Here is an 18,120-nt window from a genome sequence, read left to right on the forward strand (position 1 = left end):
CTCAACCATTAAATCCGTAATCTGCTCTGTCCCGGTTTTAAAATATAAGTATTTTTAGAATTTAAATTATATACCAAATATAAACATTTCTAATATTTTTCATATATTACTATTTTTCTCATCGGTCACTTTCCATTTAAATTTTTTTGTTTTTCACCCTCATCTACCGTACAATACTCATCCATTCTTCATTTAGTAATATGATAAATACCTTTTTCCCCTAACCTTAATATCTACTTTAAAAAACCTATAAATACTTATAGTTTGAAGCAGAAAGAGTAAATAACAATTGTATTTTTGCTTTTCTTTTTTCATAGAACTACGGCAACTAGTCACACCTACTGACTATAGCGGTGGGTTACATGTACTACGTACGAACTAACCAACATCATCAATCATCTGTTCTATACGTTCTTAAATGGAGCAGATGCATGCTGTAGTAATATGATTTGATATAGCCGTAAGTTTAACTTTATCCGTTCAGGCTGGACAAATTATTTATACCTGATTTGGATATCTTTTTCGTAACCTTATTTTTCGCTTTTGCTTATGCTTATATGTTAAAATTTTGAATTTTCAATTTTAAATTTTGTAGTTACTTTTGAGAGTTTTCATCGAACTTTATTTTTTATCATTAACTTTAGATCGCTAAGAATACATACATAAAAGTTACTTTCACAAATAATTTTTTAAAATATATCGTTTAACTATTTTTCATAAAAAAAACCAAACAATCACCCCTACAATTGCGTGTGTTTACGGGGTACATGTTATCAATATAATTCTATAGAATTTGTTTCGTGAATCGCACACAACCTATAATTTTACATATTTACATAGAAAATTCAAATAAGATCAATAACCTAACCTACGCTTAGGAGTCCGAGCCATCAAACATAAAATAGAGGAGGACAAATAAGCGTAACGTAGAACAAAACCACCTTTAAAATCAGCCTAGGAAACAAATGAACCGATTTCAATAAATCATACTCCTAGGTATTATATGTCATGGTTTTATGGTCGAAGGAGGTCAGCAGGACTAATATAGTGGACTATAGCATAAGGGAAATCAGGACATTTCCCTTTAAAATGGTCTGGAATTTTCGATGGGCCGACTAGTACCGGCCCATTACATTTCCCTTAAGGACATTGTCATTTCCCCTTCGTCTTCGCCTTCGTATATTTCATCCTATCCAAACCCGCTTCTCCTGGGGGGCAAAACCCTAGAGCTCGTTCGCCCCTCCCCCGCCTTAAACCTTCTCCTCCTCTCCTTTGCTCTTGAGAAGCGAAAAGCACCTCAGCGGCGGCGGCGAGTGGTGGCCATGGCGGAGCTGAAGGGGCTGTCGGAGAGCCGCGACCTGACTCGGATCGAGCGCATCGGCGCGCACTCCCACATCCGGGGGCTGGGCCTGGACTCCTCGCTCGAGGCCCGCGACGTCTCGGAGGGGATGGTCGGGCAGCTCCCCGCGCGCCGCGCCGCCGGGCTCATCCTGCAGCTCATCCGCCAGGGGAATATCGCCGGCCGCGCCGTGCTCATCGCCGGGCAGCCCGGCACCGGGAAGACCGCCCTCGCCATGGGCATCGCCAAGTCCCTCGGCGCCGAGACGCCCTTCGCCTCCGTCGCCGCATCCGAGCTCTTTTCCCTCGACCTCTCCAAGACCGAGGCACTCACCCAGGCCTTTCGCCGCTCTATCGGCGTCCGCATCAAGGAGGAGGCGGAGATAATCGAGGGTGAGGTCGTTGAAATCTCAATTGACCGCCCTGTCTCAGCGGCAGTTGCCAGCGGCAGCTCCGCGCCTTCTGGTGTTGTCGCGGCTGGGAAGACTGGGCGGCTCACGCTAAAGACGACGGACATGGAGACGGTGTATGAGCTCGGCGGCAAGATGATTGAGGCCCTGGGGAAAGAGAAGGTCCAGAGCGGGGATGTGGTTGCACTTGACAAGGCCTCTGGGAAGGTGACCAAGCTTGGCCGCTCAATTGGGAGGTCGCGGGATTACGATGCTGTTGGCCCTCACACCAAGTTCGTGAAGTGCCCTGAGGGTGAGCTCCAGAAGCGCAAGGAGGTCGTGCATTGCGTCACCTTACATGAAATTGATGTCATCAATAGCCGGTAACTTCACATTACCTTCCCAAAAATTCGTCCATAACTAGAGTAGATGCACATGCATTCAAGCAATATCTCATACCTTGACAGCTCTGACAAAGGAATTTACATTGGTACATTACTATATACTCCCTCCGTCCCAAAATAAGTAAACATTTTGATAGGAAAATATGTTCCAAAATAAGTGACTACTTTGGAACTTAAAAGGAAAAAACCCGAGTAAATAGGGGCGCGGACAATTATTTCACATATTCCCATTACCACAAAGGTAAATAAATAGGGACATGGAGGTCATTTACTTGAGTATTAATTTATCTGAAATTGGTTAAATTAGTGACTTGTTATCACATATTACTAAAATTCTATTTGCCCAGTGAGAAAAAAAAATCTATTATAACGAATCCACCTTAAGTATTTCAATTTCTATCCGGTTACCCTGGAGCTGTGTGCAAGCTTGCTTGTTTGTTTGTTACTAATGTGATAACTTAGCCATCAAAATTTCTCTTTCAGTCTTGGAACCTCTGTTCTAACGTTTGCAAGCACTTACTAGCTGAACAACGGATCACTTGTCGCTCCAAAACACATTAAGGACTACCTTACATTTTGCTCTTGAGCCTGCTGAAGATAATTTGTGTATTATGTGTATGTGCAGTGATGAGAATTACATAAATAAAATTGAGGTTGACTAATGTTGCCTAGTTGCACTGAATATGCTCTTTGCATGGGAGTCCCTGCTTACTGTAGGACCCTTTCACCCCATGCTTCGCCCCACCCAAATCCTATTGAATGATGCTGAACTTGGACAAAGGGGTGAGTATTCCCTGTATTGGCAAAACTGGCAGAATGGACCATTGCTACCCATAGTGTTGCAGCGACTGCGTTGCACCTAGTCTCCTCATTCATTCATCGTGCAGACATGTAAAAGGCAGGGTTGACAAAAATCAGTTAAACTGGATATGGTCAGCCCTAGCTGGATCAGGTTGTCCCTACCAAGTGACACATCTACACAATTGGTCAATACTAAGGCAGTGTTTTTTTGGGGCTGATTGAACCTAAGCTAACACACCCTCTTCTGTGTGCATGCTTTCCAAACTGCTAAACGGCTCATTTTTTGTGAAAAAATATAGTAAAATTTCTTCAGAAAATCAATAAATCCAATTTTCAACTTTATATAATACCCAATTAATCATGCATTTTTGATCTGTCTTGTTTTGTGCATGGCTAGTAAGCCTTATAAGCCCAAAAGAATGACTAAGAAAATATGGTTTACTTGGCATATTGGGCTTGGAGCTGAAATAAACTTTAGCTGCTCAAATTGGATCTAGTTTTTCTTTAGGCCCATAGAGAAACAACAATAGAGAGCAACCTTCTGTAAGTCCTTTGGAATCAAGGACCTGCACGATGTTGCTTGAGCTTGTTGCAGGGATTCCCAAGTGAAAGCATAGCCTGATGAAAATTAGGCAAGCCTATTAGTACTTTGGTACATCTTAGTAATTATTATGTGCACATAAACAAACCATGTTCCAAGACAAGGTACATGAATATGCTTCAACTAGTCTGGCATCATGACCTGATTGTGATTACGATCATGTTCTCTCTCTCTTGCTATGGCCTTTTCTCAACCAAACACCTATCTGATTTGTTTTAAATAGAATTCTTTGGTTGGAATCTTTCTGAACATTTCATTTTTTAATCACCAAACTTTTCCTTATAACTGCATGGTAGTCTTTTAGGTCATTAGACACATTTTATTGGCGTTTAGATGTGGTTTTCTATCTACTTTAAAAATTTAAGTGATCCTATTTTTTCACGATCTCATTTTTGTTTTTGTTTTTTTGTTATTGCTGTCCAGGACACAGGGTTTTCTTGCACTTTTCACTGGTGACACTGGTGAAATTCGTGCAGAGGTTCGGGAGCAGATTGATACAAAAGTTGCTGAATGGAGAGAGGAAGGGAAGGCTGAGATTGTGCCTGGAGTCCTTTTTATTGATGAAGTCCACATGCTAGATATTGAATGCTTCTCCTTCCTAAACCGTGCACTGGAAAATGACATGGCTCCAATCCTAGTCGTTGCAACAAATCGAGGGATCACGTCCATACGTGGAACAAACTACCGATCACCACATGGTATACCACCTGATTTCCTTGATCGGCTCTTAATCATCACGACACAGCCTTACACAGAGGATGATATCCGGAAGATCTTAGACATCAGGTGTGACGAAGAAGACGTGGAAATGTCTGCAGATGCCAAGGTTTTGCTCACAAAGATTGGAGTGGAGACCTCCCTGAGGTATGCGATCCACCTGATCACTTCGGCTGCGCTATCTTGCCAGAAACGCAAGGGTAAGATTGTGGAGATGGAGGATATAAGCCGGGTCTACCAGCTATTCCTGGACGTCAAGAGATCGACACAGTACTTGATGGAGTATCAGAGCCAGTACATGTTCAATGAGGTGCCAGGGGAAGCAGATGGGGACGATGCCATGCAGTCATAGACGGATACTGTTACAGACAAACCTGGTTGGTTTTACGGCTCACTATGGCTACTTATTTCTCCTCTAGATGAATAGTGTTAAGCTTAATATGAGTTACCCAAGCATTGCTTTGTGGTATTGTGGATGCAGTGGGCTATGTTAGTTTTGTAGCTAGATTTCACAATTGAATGTATCTTGTCTCGTTTCATTTCGTTTGAGAGCAGTGGTTCGTAATTTCTTTGTTGCACTACAGTATGTGTACTGTTGTGGTAATATCTTGGTTACTAATGAGTAACGACATCGCAATCAGTTCAATAGGCCAGCCTAGGTAACGAGGTAAGCACCAAGCTATGTTGTTCAATGTTCACTTTGTGTCACAAACTGCAGTCTGGGCCGTCTCCTACATTTTTGTTAAAAGGTCAAATAATCACTAACAGGTATTCAGCAGGTACCCGTGCGACGCGCAGCCGCGTGTCGACTTGTGTTCTTCTAGCTGTACACTGTACTCACAACGTTTGTCCAGGCCAAAATCATACACGACTTTCATAGTACGCGCATGTGAGATCAAAGGAATACTGGGCCAAACCGAACACTCGAACCGTGTGAGTTTTCTGGAGACGGGAACACGTCGGCGCCTCCGCGATTTCCTCCGTCCTCCAAAAAATCATTTTTTCCTCGCTGCCACCGTGCAGAAACCACGCGGCAACACCAACACGCGCGCGCCCGGTTGATCACCGTGAGATCCTGCGGCGCGCGACGCCGACACCTTCCCCACCAGTGCGGCCCCCGCGGGAGGCGAGGAGGTGGAGGTGAGGTCCCGTGTGGGGGGAGGTCGGGGGCGTCTCGGGACTTGGGCCGCAGCGGAAACCGCCTCCCTTTCTCCTCCCCCCACCTCATCATCCTCTCCTCTCCTTCCTCTCCCACTCCCAACGCTGCTCCCCTCGCCGCTGCCCTCGATCGATCACTCTCCGCAGCCGCAGCCGGCGGTGGCCATGGAATCCGACCAGTCCAACTCCGCTGCAGGTGCGTGCTCGTTGCCTTTTTCCCCCGCTCGTGTGGCCGCCCGGCCCGATCGAACTGGATTGCCGTCCGGAACTGCCCGATCGCCTGAAGTGGGTTCCAATTGGATCCTCCCGGCTCACCCCTCTGCCCATTTTTCGACTGAGCTGCTTGTGCGTAGTGGGGCGATGCTGAGCGGTAGTGTTGCTCTCGCTCGCTCGGGTTGTGCGGCGGGGGGGCAGGTGGGATGTAGGTGCGCTTGTCGTGGGTGAGGTCTGGCTGGTGCTGGATTCTGCTGCCGCCCGGAGCTCCAGTTGAGGCTGCGTTTTTGCAGTTCTCTGTGTCAATGTGGCGAGTCTGCTCGCCCTTTGCTTGTAGGAGGTTAATCGGTCATCGGTGGAATAGGAGACTGTTACAGTATTTGGCAATCAAACTTCGTAGGTTTCTGAGAGTTTTGGTCTGGCTATTCAGTGGTGGAAAACTTTTTTAAGTGCAGAGTGCTTGGATGGAGATGCTCAACAGCTCAATCTCTTCATCGGTGGAATTGGTTGAGCCCATTCCTGGTTTCAGTTTTGAGCTAAGGAGAGCGACTTGTCATGTAGTTTCTGCAGTGTGACTGCGTCTGCCTCACAGCCGCATCCACACACATGGGATGATGGAACAGGTGTAGGAAAGTGCATAAGAAGACGTACTTGCAAAGTTGCGAAAAAAGAAGTTAGTCATGCTAGAAGAATCAGCCAATCAGGGATGTTTGTGAATCCCAGGCATTATGTAGCTTGAGTGGAAAAGCCCTTGACATCTTAGAATCTCTGGTTGATAACAATTAATATACAGATTTGTTGTATCCAGAGAGAAATATTTTATTTATATCTGGGTTTTTGAGTTTTTGATTGGCATAGAAAAGAGATAATGGAGTCTTGGAGCTTAAGTTCAACTATGTGACTTAAATCCTTTTCCTTCTTCTGATCACAGGAGGTAAGTCGCAGAACAGTTCTGTACCACCTGTGGAAGGTGTTGCTGGAGGAGGGACTAGTTATGGATGGGTGGATGGAGGTTTACAGGGGTCGAGTTTAGGTAATGGTGCAATTGACCCTACAAAGGTACACTCAGCAGATCTATTGCACGTATGGTCTATGCCCAGCACAGCAAATGTTAGCCAGCAAGAAGCACCTCGACCTCTGGAACATGTAAGTTATACATGCATTTATTAGCACTGCTAGAAGAGCAAGAACTCTCTTGCTTTGACGCTTCAGCATGCATAATGTTTCAGGGCCATACCATTTCTCTGTTCCATCAGACATGCAGTGTCTTTTTTTTCTTCCAGCGTTTACTTGTGATAGGCTGTTGTATGCATGATTTTATCATATCAATCACAATCAATTCCAAAAATATTTAAAAGTTATTTTCGTTTAGGTTAACCTTTTGGCAGCAAGGAATGAAAGGGAAAGCTTCCAAATTGCTTTACGTCCAAAGGTATCATGGGCCACTTCAGGTATTGCAGGATCTGTGCAGGTTCAGTGCACTGATCTTTGCTCTTCCACTGGAGACAGGTTTGTTTATTTAAGTCTGAGTTCATTCTTTGAGAGATACCTTCATTTGTGTACTTCTACATTGCATGATTATAACAGTGCTGTACCAGGTTAGTGATCGGTCAATCTGTAACCTTGCGACGTGTGGTGCCTATGTTAGGTGTACCAGATGCTCTTGTGCCACTTGATCCACTGAATCCACAAATAAACCTACTTCCAGGGTATTGCCTCTGTGATTTAGATAACTATGATTCACTCGCATCAACATTTTCTCTTTCATAATTGCTAATTTACTTTTTTTTTCTACAGAGAGACAAGTGCAATATGGGTCTCACTAAATGTTCCTTGCGGACAACAGCCTGGTCTATATGAGGGTGAAATATTTATTACTGCTGTGAGGGCAGAAGCAGAGTAAGCTTGACTATGCTGCTTGATGCTTTAAGTTGGTTCAGTGCTTCTGTCACAAGCGATAGTATAATCTGATCAGCATTGTATGGTCATGAATAGAACATCAGATTTTAGTACTGACACCAGTGCTTGTATTGCATACTTTGTGTATAGTGGATTTATTATAGCACACAGGAAGTATTCGAAGCAATGTACACCACTGTATAAAGAGTTAAAGACCAATGTTTTATATGCACGTACCCATGAAAAATATGTAATAATCAGAGGTTCTATATTTCTATGTCCTTCTGTATCTATGAAATCTGAGACTCTTTTATTTCCCGAGGACATTGAACTTTCTGTGTTACTGTATCACATGACCTGCTAAATTTGGAGTCTAGTGTGAGCGAATTACTAATGTAATGTTCTTCTTATATATTTTTAAATAGTTCACAAAATTTAGAGGTGTCTTGGTTTATGAAACAATCATTTTATATTAGACAGTACTCCCCTCCGTTTCATATTGTAAGACGTTTCGTCTATGTCTAGATTGATTTATTGATCAATGTGTATTGTTCATGTATATGTCTATATTCATTAGCATCAATATGAATCTAGACAATGCTAGAAAGTCTTATATTGTAAAACATGGGTAGTAAGCTTTATCTCATCTTGAAACAAGACAGCTTAAGTAACAAATATGGATATTCAGGACGCCTGCCTAGTGTCCACTCTGATCCTTGCAAGTGGTCACAACTCACAACTGTTCATGTGACATTTTTGTTTTATTCCTAGTTTTATTTGTAGCCATATGTTCATCTCTGGTTGACTGCCATTGGTCTTTAACTATGGTGGCAGGTCTAGAGGAGAGTCCTTGACAAAATCTGAGAGATACCAACTTTATAAAGAATTAAGAAGTTGCATTGACATCACTGAACCCAGAGACTTCTCATCATCAGAGGAAATGGTATTTTACTCTGATGCTATATTAGTAGGGACATGCCATGTTATATACTTATATCAAATATTCCTATGTAACAATTCTACAACTTTTAGGTGCAAAGACTTACATCTGCTTCAACCACGCTGAGGAGGATGTTAGCTCTTCCATCATTCCAGGACTGCCAGGAGAATAATGGATTAGGAGATATGATGGATGAAGATGTTATGAACAATGTGGCAGTTCGCTTGAAGTTAAGCCTTACCGTTTGGGATTTTACTCTCCCACTGACACCTTCTCTACCTGCTGTTTTTGGCGTATCCTGTCAATATTCTCTTTCAATCTCTTATGTTCTGATAATTTAAGATATAATAAGGATTCAATATGCTTGTGGTGTGCAGCACATACTTTCTAGACATACAGTTAGGAATTTTTGACTAAATTATCCATACTGGCCTTGCTTTGTAGTTACCATGAATTTGCTTTTTTACTGTACTTGTATGGATTTGTTCTTTGACTATACTAAGATATCTGAAACCGTGATTGAAGATCGGTTTTGTTTGGAGCATGGTACCGAAAGTTGGTATGATGCACTTGATCATCACTTCAGGTGGCTCCTCCAATACAGAATCAGTCCATTTTTCTGCAGATGGGGAGATAGCATGCGCATTCTAGCATACACGTGCCCTTGGCCTGGTAACACTTCAGTTTATTGGTAAAAGAATGTGCTGCTATGGAAGTGTGGTTTTTTCTCACTTGTTTATTATTATTTTAGCTGATCATCCAAAGGCGAAAGAATATTACTCTGATCCAAGATTAGCAGCATATGCTGTACCATACGCACCTATCCTATCAAGGTATTGCTCAAATTCCTGCCAAGTTCTATAACAGTTTGCTATATACTCCCTCCATCCCAGAAAAACGAATTTCTGGGTTTGAATAGGGACATACACTACTCCAGATTCAAACCCGGAAGTTGTTTTTTATCCTGGGACTGAGGGCGTATGTTGTAAAAAAATAACTTGGCTCCTTTTTTTATTCACAATAGCACTGATGCTGCGAAAAATTCCCTGCGAAGAGAGGTTGAAATCCTAAAATCGGAGACTCATTGGTCGAAATCTTACTTCTATCTGTGGGATGAGGTGTGTCATTGCTCAGTTACATGGCTCCACAACACAAAATGCAAGTGTCTCCATGGTTGTATTGTGCCTTATGATGCCATATCATTTTTTTAGGTTTCATTATGACCTGCCTAGATCTACTACATTATGGCTATGATATGAGTAACAGTAACAGTCTTTGATCATCAGATTTAACTAGACATCTAATGTTGAATAGAAAAGGATGGCTAATTCTTACTGATGTTTAGTTATTTTTGTCCTAATGGATGAGGGCAACTTCTGTTGTAATATAATCCTGCCTGATGTGGCATACCAAGAACAGCATAGTGGTACGGAGCATGTCAAACTTCTCATGTTACCAGCATCTACATGCAGTGTTATATCATACATGGAAATGTCCAATATATTCTTATATCATAAATACACATAAACTGGCGATCCAGCAAGTGTAACAGCACCTGTAACATGCAAGAATTTTGTAGATACATGTAATAGTGAGCATGGTAATAATGAGACCACCAGCGCATGCACTGCTCAATAACTAAAACAGCTACTTGTGTGCTCTGTAGAACATAGGGATGGGTATGGACCAACCTGTGGGTACTCTTTGGGCCACTCTTTAACATAAACCCTGTTCATTTCAGTATTAAAGAAGACTTACCTCATGATCATCTAACAGTTATTTTTATTTTGTTCAGCCATTGAATATGGAACAGTATGATGTAATTCGCAGCATCTCTAATGAGTTACATACTTATGCATCTGATGTGCGTATTTTGACAACTTATTATTGTGGTGAGTAAGACAATCTAATCTCCCTTAGTGACAACACTGCGTGTTAAAATACATGCTTCCATACTTGAATTTGTAAGTAATATGTATTTAGATTGATCATTGGTGTGCCATAAAATATCCTCTTTCATTGTCTAGCAGTTAGGTATGGTTTTTTTCTTTATTTTGTATGGAATAACCATATGATTATCTGCTTATGATGCAAAAATCTCCTACCAACCTGTTTGGTCCTAGGTTTTCTTCAAGTCAGGGTAACATTTATATACCTATGGTTATGGAAGCTGATCACCTTGGCAAATCTTAGAGTTTCGTTTAACCATAAATCCTTTTTGTAATATGAATGGCTCATGCAGGTCCAAGTGGCTCCGAACTGGTTCCTTCTACATTTGAGGCCTTTGCGAAAGTTCCAAATGTTCTACGCCCACATACGCAGATATTTTGCACAAGGTTTGCATTCCTGCTGGTATTTCTTGTTTGTTTTGAACTGCTAAAATATTTGGGCATGTTGTTCATATCTCTAGGTTACAACATGTACGCATGTTTCATAGAATGCTATGGTCATAAATTTTCCAAGAAAACACATACAACAACATAGATCTATACTAGGAATGGGATTGAGCTAATCCATGGGTACCCATTGACCTGCACTAGTTTAACAAGATATGCACCTTTTCACTAGCAAGGAAGAAAATTAGGGTTCTTTTTGTTGAACTATGGGTCAGTGAGTACCCATTTGTGGACTCACTCCGATAGCTGCTCTATACTGATGCTAAAATGGTGGAGTTATAGTGCTTTGTTCTACACAGAAAATACACAAGGTTCAAAACTTGTAAGTTTTACTGTGTTGGTCTGTTTCTTGCATTCTCGTCATACAATTCAGAGCTAGGTTATGTATCAAATGCAAAAGATTAGAAATTAATCCGAGTTTGTAACATATACAAGACATACGATTATCAATGCCAGTCTGAGATAATTCTTGTCCATGCTCACAAGGCACTGACATTGTGATGACACGGCATTGTCAATTTGATAGAAACTTTGATACATGATGGGAATATTTGGCACTATGTGGATTTGGATATGCCCCATGGAGATTAGTAGAAGTATTGGTAGCTCGGTGCATAAAATTAATGCCATACATTGTTCAATATCAGATCTAGTATTTCCAACTGATCTATTGTTCTTTTTATACAGTGAATGGGTTTTTGGCACAAGAGAGGACTTAGTGAAGGATATTGTTGCTGAACTACGACCTGATCTTGGTGAAGTATGAGCAAATCATGTTCCTTTATATATTATGGACAACATTCATTTTGTTTCTACAGAATCTGTACTTGCATTGAGTTTGTGCTTTAAGTTGTTGTGTGGATGTTGCCATGCTTAAAAGAGCTCATGATTTAGAGCATTTCTTTTCCGAATAATGCTAATTTGTTATCTGTTGGTATTTTGGTCTAAGATTAGTATTAGTCAGAATTAAAAATATATTAGTTGGGTGACAACGCACCAGGTTTTGTAATCGTAATCTTATGAAGCATTGTGTCTGTATTCCTGCTACCCTCTCTTTTCACTTTTCTTAAGGATCAATTTGACTCGACACAATATTTTATTGAACTACGATTATTGTTCCCATCACATATATTGTTATTTCCTAATAACTACCCAAAATGGGAAAATCAAACGAAAAGATTTTCAATCACAAATCCAGTGCTACCATTTCTATATAGCTACACCTACATATAATAATAATGAGACTAAGTTTGTGTAAAAAGTTACAATGTTTGAAATTTTGAATCTTGAATAGCACCCACGCCTTATAAAAATGGTCAGTGGGCTCTCTATGTAAACAGTACTGTTCTCTGGTGCACCATCCATTTACTGTTGGACATGCATATATATAGTCCTTTATAGTTTATAGTCTTTTATATTGATGAAGTAATTTCAATCCTATCTAGGAATGGTGGACATATGTGTGTATGGGGCCTTCTGATCCTCAACCAAACTGGCACCTTGGGATGCGTGGAACCCAGCACAGGGCAGTGATGTGGAGAGTGTGGAAGGAAGGTGGAACAGGATTCCTTTACTGGGGTACAAACTGCTACGAGAAGGCTATGATTCCAAGCGCAGAGGTATGGCGTGGCATTGGGAACTATTGGTACAACACGATACCATTAATCTATGAAGGATTGTTTTGTTTCCTGATTTGTAGTATTTGCGCTCTACAATCTGCATCCATTTGCTCATCTGATTGTTATACTTGGTGTGGCTGAAGATTTGTTTCCGACGTGGTCTTCCTCCTGGCGATGGGGTTCTGTTCTATCCTGGTGAAGTGTTTTCTGCCTCACATGAACCAGTTGCGTCCACTAGGCTAGAGCGCATTCTCAGTGGCATGCAGGTGATCTTTTTCGCAAGCTACTATTTGTTTTTTTTTAATAATGGTAATGGGAATAAATCCAGCCTGTGTATCAAAGATGTTTGGCCACAATGCTATTATATGTTTGTTAAGTTAGAACTGTTCAGATTGAAATTAGACGCTAAGCATTTATTCTGAAAATAAGCTTCGTCGCTGAATCACTTAAGCTTTGTATTTGAATTCCATTGCCTCTGGTCTACACATCATATTATTATAAACTGAAGTCAATGACAATTGGAAAATTGCATGCCAAATGAAACATCCAGCCTTCTAGTTGTTAATTTTGGTTACAAGAGCCACAATTCTCGGCTGTGGATAGTACAAATTCTGAAACCCTCCATCAGTAAACAATTTCTTACAGTTGACTCTGCTCAGAGTTGTTCCTTATCTTGTAACGCAGGACATCGAGTACCTGAAGCTTTATTCCTCGAGGTACGGCAGGGAGGAAGGTTTAGCTCTCCTTGAGAAGACAGGCGTGTATCTCGGGCCAGATCGTTATGCACTTGATCATGGACCAATTGATGTGATGCGTGGTGAGGTATACCGCACTTGCAGGTCTTAGGGCAGAGCTATCAACTTCTGGCGTTCCACTGTAGCACCCCTCCTGTTGTTGTACATATGATCTCTCATGTACTGGAACTTAGCATCAAATACTTATTGATGAACGCATCAAAGCTCCGTTTCACGCTCACCTGTTCACTCCATTCCACGGTACCTATGATGCTGCCAGCGTGCGGCTGCAGCACACGAATTATATTTTATTCGGCTCTCACGGTGTCAATTCTTATTTCAGAAGGGACATTATGGTGCCCCGTCCCTTCAGAATCTGGTAGCTTTATCGCCTGATGTGGATGTCACCATGGCTATTTCAGGATCTAGCTATTATATGTTATCCTTAAGGAATTTATCACAGGTTGCAATCCAGAAAAAGGAGTCCGCTTACAGCACAAGTGGAAGGTCATTGTCATGAACCCCGTAGTAATTCCGAAAGATCTCCGACACCTCCATTGTCCCTACTCCTTGCCTTATTCATACCTCAGAAGCTTCAAGAAGAACAACCAATCAGACCCAGCCGACATATGTGATGCTATTACATGTTTATAGTGATTGGTCTGGTCTTTTCAGGTCAAGAATCACAACATGCTGCCTTCGCGCAGACGTTAATCCAAAATTTTCATCCGGTTACCGGAGACACTCCTTTTGCCTTTATGTTTTTTTAACATAAAAATATGCTACCATTGACCAGCTGATAGCGTACTGCGTACTGGACAGCCAATGTATTGGATGCAGGTATGCTTGTATAATTCAGGTATAAGTCGTAGACCATTAGCAGCTACTGGAGCAATGGCTTCATTCAGAACGCAATCTTGGGAGATTACAGTACAAGCATATTTCAATTTCCAATCTCCAGCTGATCCAGGAGATCAAGAATGAGGGCTTGGAATGGTGGCTGCACGGCCATTCTATGATTGCCTGATCTCACTGAGCAACGCTACTCTGGTCGGTAGCCCAGGCTGAAGTCTAGTCTAGTCTTCACGGGCGTTTGGCCTGCTGCTGCTGCTCGGATTTGAAGTTTCTGCTCAGTCAAGAGTCAGTTTTACCATGGTCCAACCAAACTGACGAAGGGTATGGCTGCGCCTTTTTACCTGAAAATTAAAAAAATATCTGATTTTGTGATAATTGTTTAATTACATAAATAATGAAATTAATCACGGAAAGGTTTAACATATACTTTAGAAATATAAGATGATCAACTTTTATATATATATATATATATATATATATATATATATATATAGAGGAAGCCTATATATATAAAAGAAAATACAATTTAATAATTTGTTATGCGTGTGTTTAAAAGCCGAGAAAAAAATCTAGCAAAAGAATGCAGACTATGTCGATACAGTTTCGTATAACGCAGTGGTAAGCCAAACTAGCTCTCTTGAACGCGGTACGACTCGAAGGATTTGGAGAAACCCGTGACATTGAAATGATTTGGGCATGTGCAAGTGCGACAGTTTGCTCCTCTCACTAAACCCGTATCAGTGTATGATTTACAGGTGCCGGTAGCTCTGCTCCGAATGTTGCTTATGTTTTTCGTTGCCTGAAAATGACTCCCAAGGGGCACAATGATCGCCTCCACTGAATGATTGAAATGCTGCATATGCTCCATGTGTCTCCTTCTGCTTGGCGGTAGCATTTATCCTTCCCCTTTTGTTTCGGAGCTGATTTTTTTTTTAATACACCCCCCCTGACCTGAAAAAAAAATACGTCGTAGTATTAGAGAGAGTTAAGATCTACTCCTAACTTTCTTTTTCTCAATTAATAATACAGCTACCCTCAAATGTACAGTTGCCTTGGTGGCTCTGATGCAACTTTTGTTAGTACTTGTCATGAAGTTTTTAGCGTTACAAACGGGCAGATTGGGACTTTTCACCCAATAATTCCCATTGGCTATAGCCACCTTTTTATCCTCTCGTGGCAACCAGGCAACGGCAACACAACACTCACCCCCACACGAGGAACAGAAAAGATTTTCGTGGAGAGGACCACGGGCAGAACGGGTACGTGACGCTGTAGGAGTGTGCGAGGGCTAGAATTTAGAAAACAAGAAAGAAAATAACCGACCATCCAACCATGCAAAGTAGTACCATGGACCAAGATGGAAGTGTGTAACCTTTTTACCGCATCATCATCATCACCATCATGTTATTATGAGTCTCAATTTTGGTACTTACATGTCTAGTTATAAAAGGCACGCGTGGAAGTTTTTTATTTTTAGAAGGCGATGGTACACAGAAAAAGAAAATTCAAGGACAGGAAAAGCCAGATTAATCAATGAACTGGAGTATAATCGTAAGGAAAATCCATTTTTCTTGCCTATACTCTGTCCGTCTTATCCAGTTTCTCCATGACCCACCCCTAGGACTAGGAGCATTGCATCTTGAGGCCCACCGGTGTACACAAAAGGATTCTGCACTTCTTCCCTTGAGAGGCGGTATTTTGGTTTTTTTTATATCAGAGAAGAATATTTTAGAATCTAAAATTTTCAAATCTCCTTATATATGCCATTGAAAACAAGCATTGACTTATATACTACTGAGCCTTTTTTGTCCTCATTTGCCACTATTGGTAGTCCACCATCTACACGAGTACATGATATTAAATGAGCTACAAAATGAATAAACAACAGGGTCATTATTTCACTTTTCTAGAGGAAAAAACCAAACGACATATTTATAAATAAAAATAATTTATGTATAAAATTTTTATATACATGTTTTTAGCGATCTAAAAATAAATACCGAAAAATAAACTATGATAAAAAAAACCTAAAATTAATTCTAAATTTAAGGTTGAAATTTTAAAAATTTTGACTTATAAGCAAAAGCGGAAAGATAACCTTTGTTCCTTCTCTTTAGATGTATGAATTGCCAAATGACTAGGATTCCTGCTTACTAGCCAGTGATGGAGTCGATGGTGGTGGTCCATAGCAGCGCTCTAGCCAAGTCTCGGAGTAAGAAGCTCTCGTAAGGATGACAAGAGTATAAAAGAGATTGAAGCATTAAAATGTGTGTATGGAGCCGGCGGGCAGCGATGAGGGCATCATGCAGTCCAGATCATCTGCATTACAGCAGATAGACACTGTTCATACGAGTGGAGCAGTTAAAAAATATTGTGAACATTGCCAAAATACTAAAGCCACAATGTTTCAGGCATTGTACCATCCATGTAGCACTCGATCTGAACCGTTCATTTTGATCCAATGTTAAAAGTCCAAATTCACGTTGTTGTAGCTGCAGTGGATCTTGATTCGGCGTCGTGGGGTTTGTTGTTTACCCATTTCCCAAAAAAACATACACACATAGAGAGAAAACATGCATAGTTCTAGTGGTAGTTGTGTCATGGTGCATTGAAGGGCATTGGTGTTATAAGATAGCAACATGTTTTTTGTTTAGTTGCATACAAGAATTATTAAGTTTTGTATGGAAAAATAATAGAATGCAATGTGACATATAAGGTTCAGAAAAGAAGGGGAAAAATCTACTTGTATTTGTATGAGCCAAGTTCCAATGTATCAAGGACCATATGGAAACTGTTATGAATACTTACAGGTGTCATGTTAGGGATAAAGAGAGATGCATATCTTTGCACAATAAAATGGCGGTCTGATAAAGGGTGTGAAGAGATGAATTTGCAACTTACATTGACTTGAGTAGATGTTATTTTATCAAAGGCTATGTGGAGACAATTTTGTAGCTGGTCTATCAGGACCCAGGAGACAAAGCATCTCTTTGCAATAAGAAACCATAAATTATAAAAGAATGGCACAGAGAGCGTGAGAAATGAAAATTAGATATGCCAGTGATTGAAGGAGATTCTAAGGCCCTGTTTCTTTCGGCATGAGAAAGTAAAATTACCCGCTTTGTCAAGGCCCATGTGGAAACGGTTTTGTTGATGGCGATAGGTATTTGGTCGAGTCCTACACCAGCACCCTATCATTTATCTTATGTTTATGCTTATAGACAAATAATTTTTAACCTTAAATTTTGAGTTGATTTTAGGTTTTTTTTACCGTAGTTTATTTTACAGCATGAACTTTTAGATCGCTAAGAATAATTGCAAATATCTCATTTAATTTTTATATGAAAAAGCCAAATAATCTCCCCTGGACATCCATTGCTCCATAAAAAGTCATAATGATTTTTAAAATGGCGCGAAGAAGCAAAAGTTTGATAACTTCCATTTATTCAAGTAGTTCCCAATTAAAGCCTACTTTGTTCCAAGGGCCACGTGGAAACAGTTTTTGATGTTTCAAGTGTTTGTTTGGGGTTCATAGGTACATGTCACCTTGTAAAAAGTTACGGATTAGAAAAAGGGCGTGAAGAGACAACAATTTGGAAATTTGCACAGATTTAATGAGATCCTAATCAAAGCTACCAACATATCAAGAACCACCTGGAAATGGTTTTTGATGGTTACATGTGTTTATTCGTGCCCCTAGACATATACATGATTTGGAAAAAGTGCACGAAGAGGCAACAGTCTGACAACCTCATCTTGTTGGATAGGCAAAAATACCTTGGCATAAGAGGCACTCATACATGATACATTTTGTGGCAGACACACTCGATGCAATCTCAATCCCCTCCTCTAATCTCTTAACGAAGATGTTCTAAGAATTTACCCTCAACGCCAAATCATCCCTCTTTATACAGTAGTAATAAAAACCAACTAAACATTTACTCCCATAAAGAAGCACATGCGTGAAGCCACGCTATCAAGAAACTCAACAATTAATATGTATGATTGCTACAGTGTGTATTTAATTTTGCATATCATATTTCTAAATGTTGATTT

The 18,120-nt window shown here is 40.7% G+C and overlaps 2 protein-coding genes across 3 annotated transcripts; both read left to right on the forward strand.

The window, feature by feature from the left end:
• Positions 1-1,183: 1,183 nt before the first annotated feature.
• Positions 1,184-5,003, forward strand: LOC102716145 (ruvB-like 2). Its single transcript, XM_006657821.3, has 2 exons — positions 1,184-2,110; positions 3,957-5,003. Exons 1-2 carry the CDS (start codon positions 1,323-1,325, stop codon positions 4,600-4,602), a joined length of 1,434 nt encoding a protein of 477 aa, XP_006657884.3. The 5' UTR covers positions 1,184-1,322; the 3' UTR covers positions 4,603-5,003.
• A 310-nt stretch (positions 5,004-5,313) lies between these two features.
• On the forward strand, positions 5,314-13,510 carry LOC102716429. 2 transcript variants are annotated; one of them, XM_006657822.3, is made up of 16 exons: positions 5,314-5,604; positions 6,553-6,767; positions 6,994-7,130; positions 7,220-7,330; positions 7,419-7,520; positions 8,355-8,463; positions 8,553-8,753; positions 8,964-9,132; positions 9,212-9,293; positions 9,485-9,578; positions 10,256-10,352; positions 10,703-10,796; positions 11,544-11,616; positions 12,302-12,475; positions 12,619-12,741; positions 13,160-13,510. In XM_006657822.3, exons 1-16 carry the CDS (start codon positions 5,574-5,576, stop codon positions 13,319-13,321), a joined length of 1,974 nt encoding a protein of 657 aa, XP_006657885.1. In that variant the 5' UTR covers positions 5,314-5,573; the 3' UTR covers positions 13,322-13,510. The 2 variants fall into 2 exon arrangements, with proteins under 2 accessions (XP_006657885.1, XP_006657886.1); XM_006657823.3 differs by lacking the exon at positions 5,314-5,604 and having other exon boundaries at positions 6,562-6,767; positions 7,270-7,330.
• Positions 13,511-18,120: the final 4,610 nt, after the last annotated feature.

This window comes from Oryza brachyantha, chromosome 7 (assembly GCF_000231095.2).
Source record: "Oryza brachyantha chromosome 7, ObraRS2, whole genome shotgun sequence".
In the NCBI taxonomy this organism is placed as follows: domain Eukaryota; kingdom Viridiplantae; phylum Streptophyta; class Magnoliopsida; order Poales; family Poaceae; genus Oryza; species Oryza brachyantha.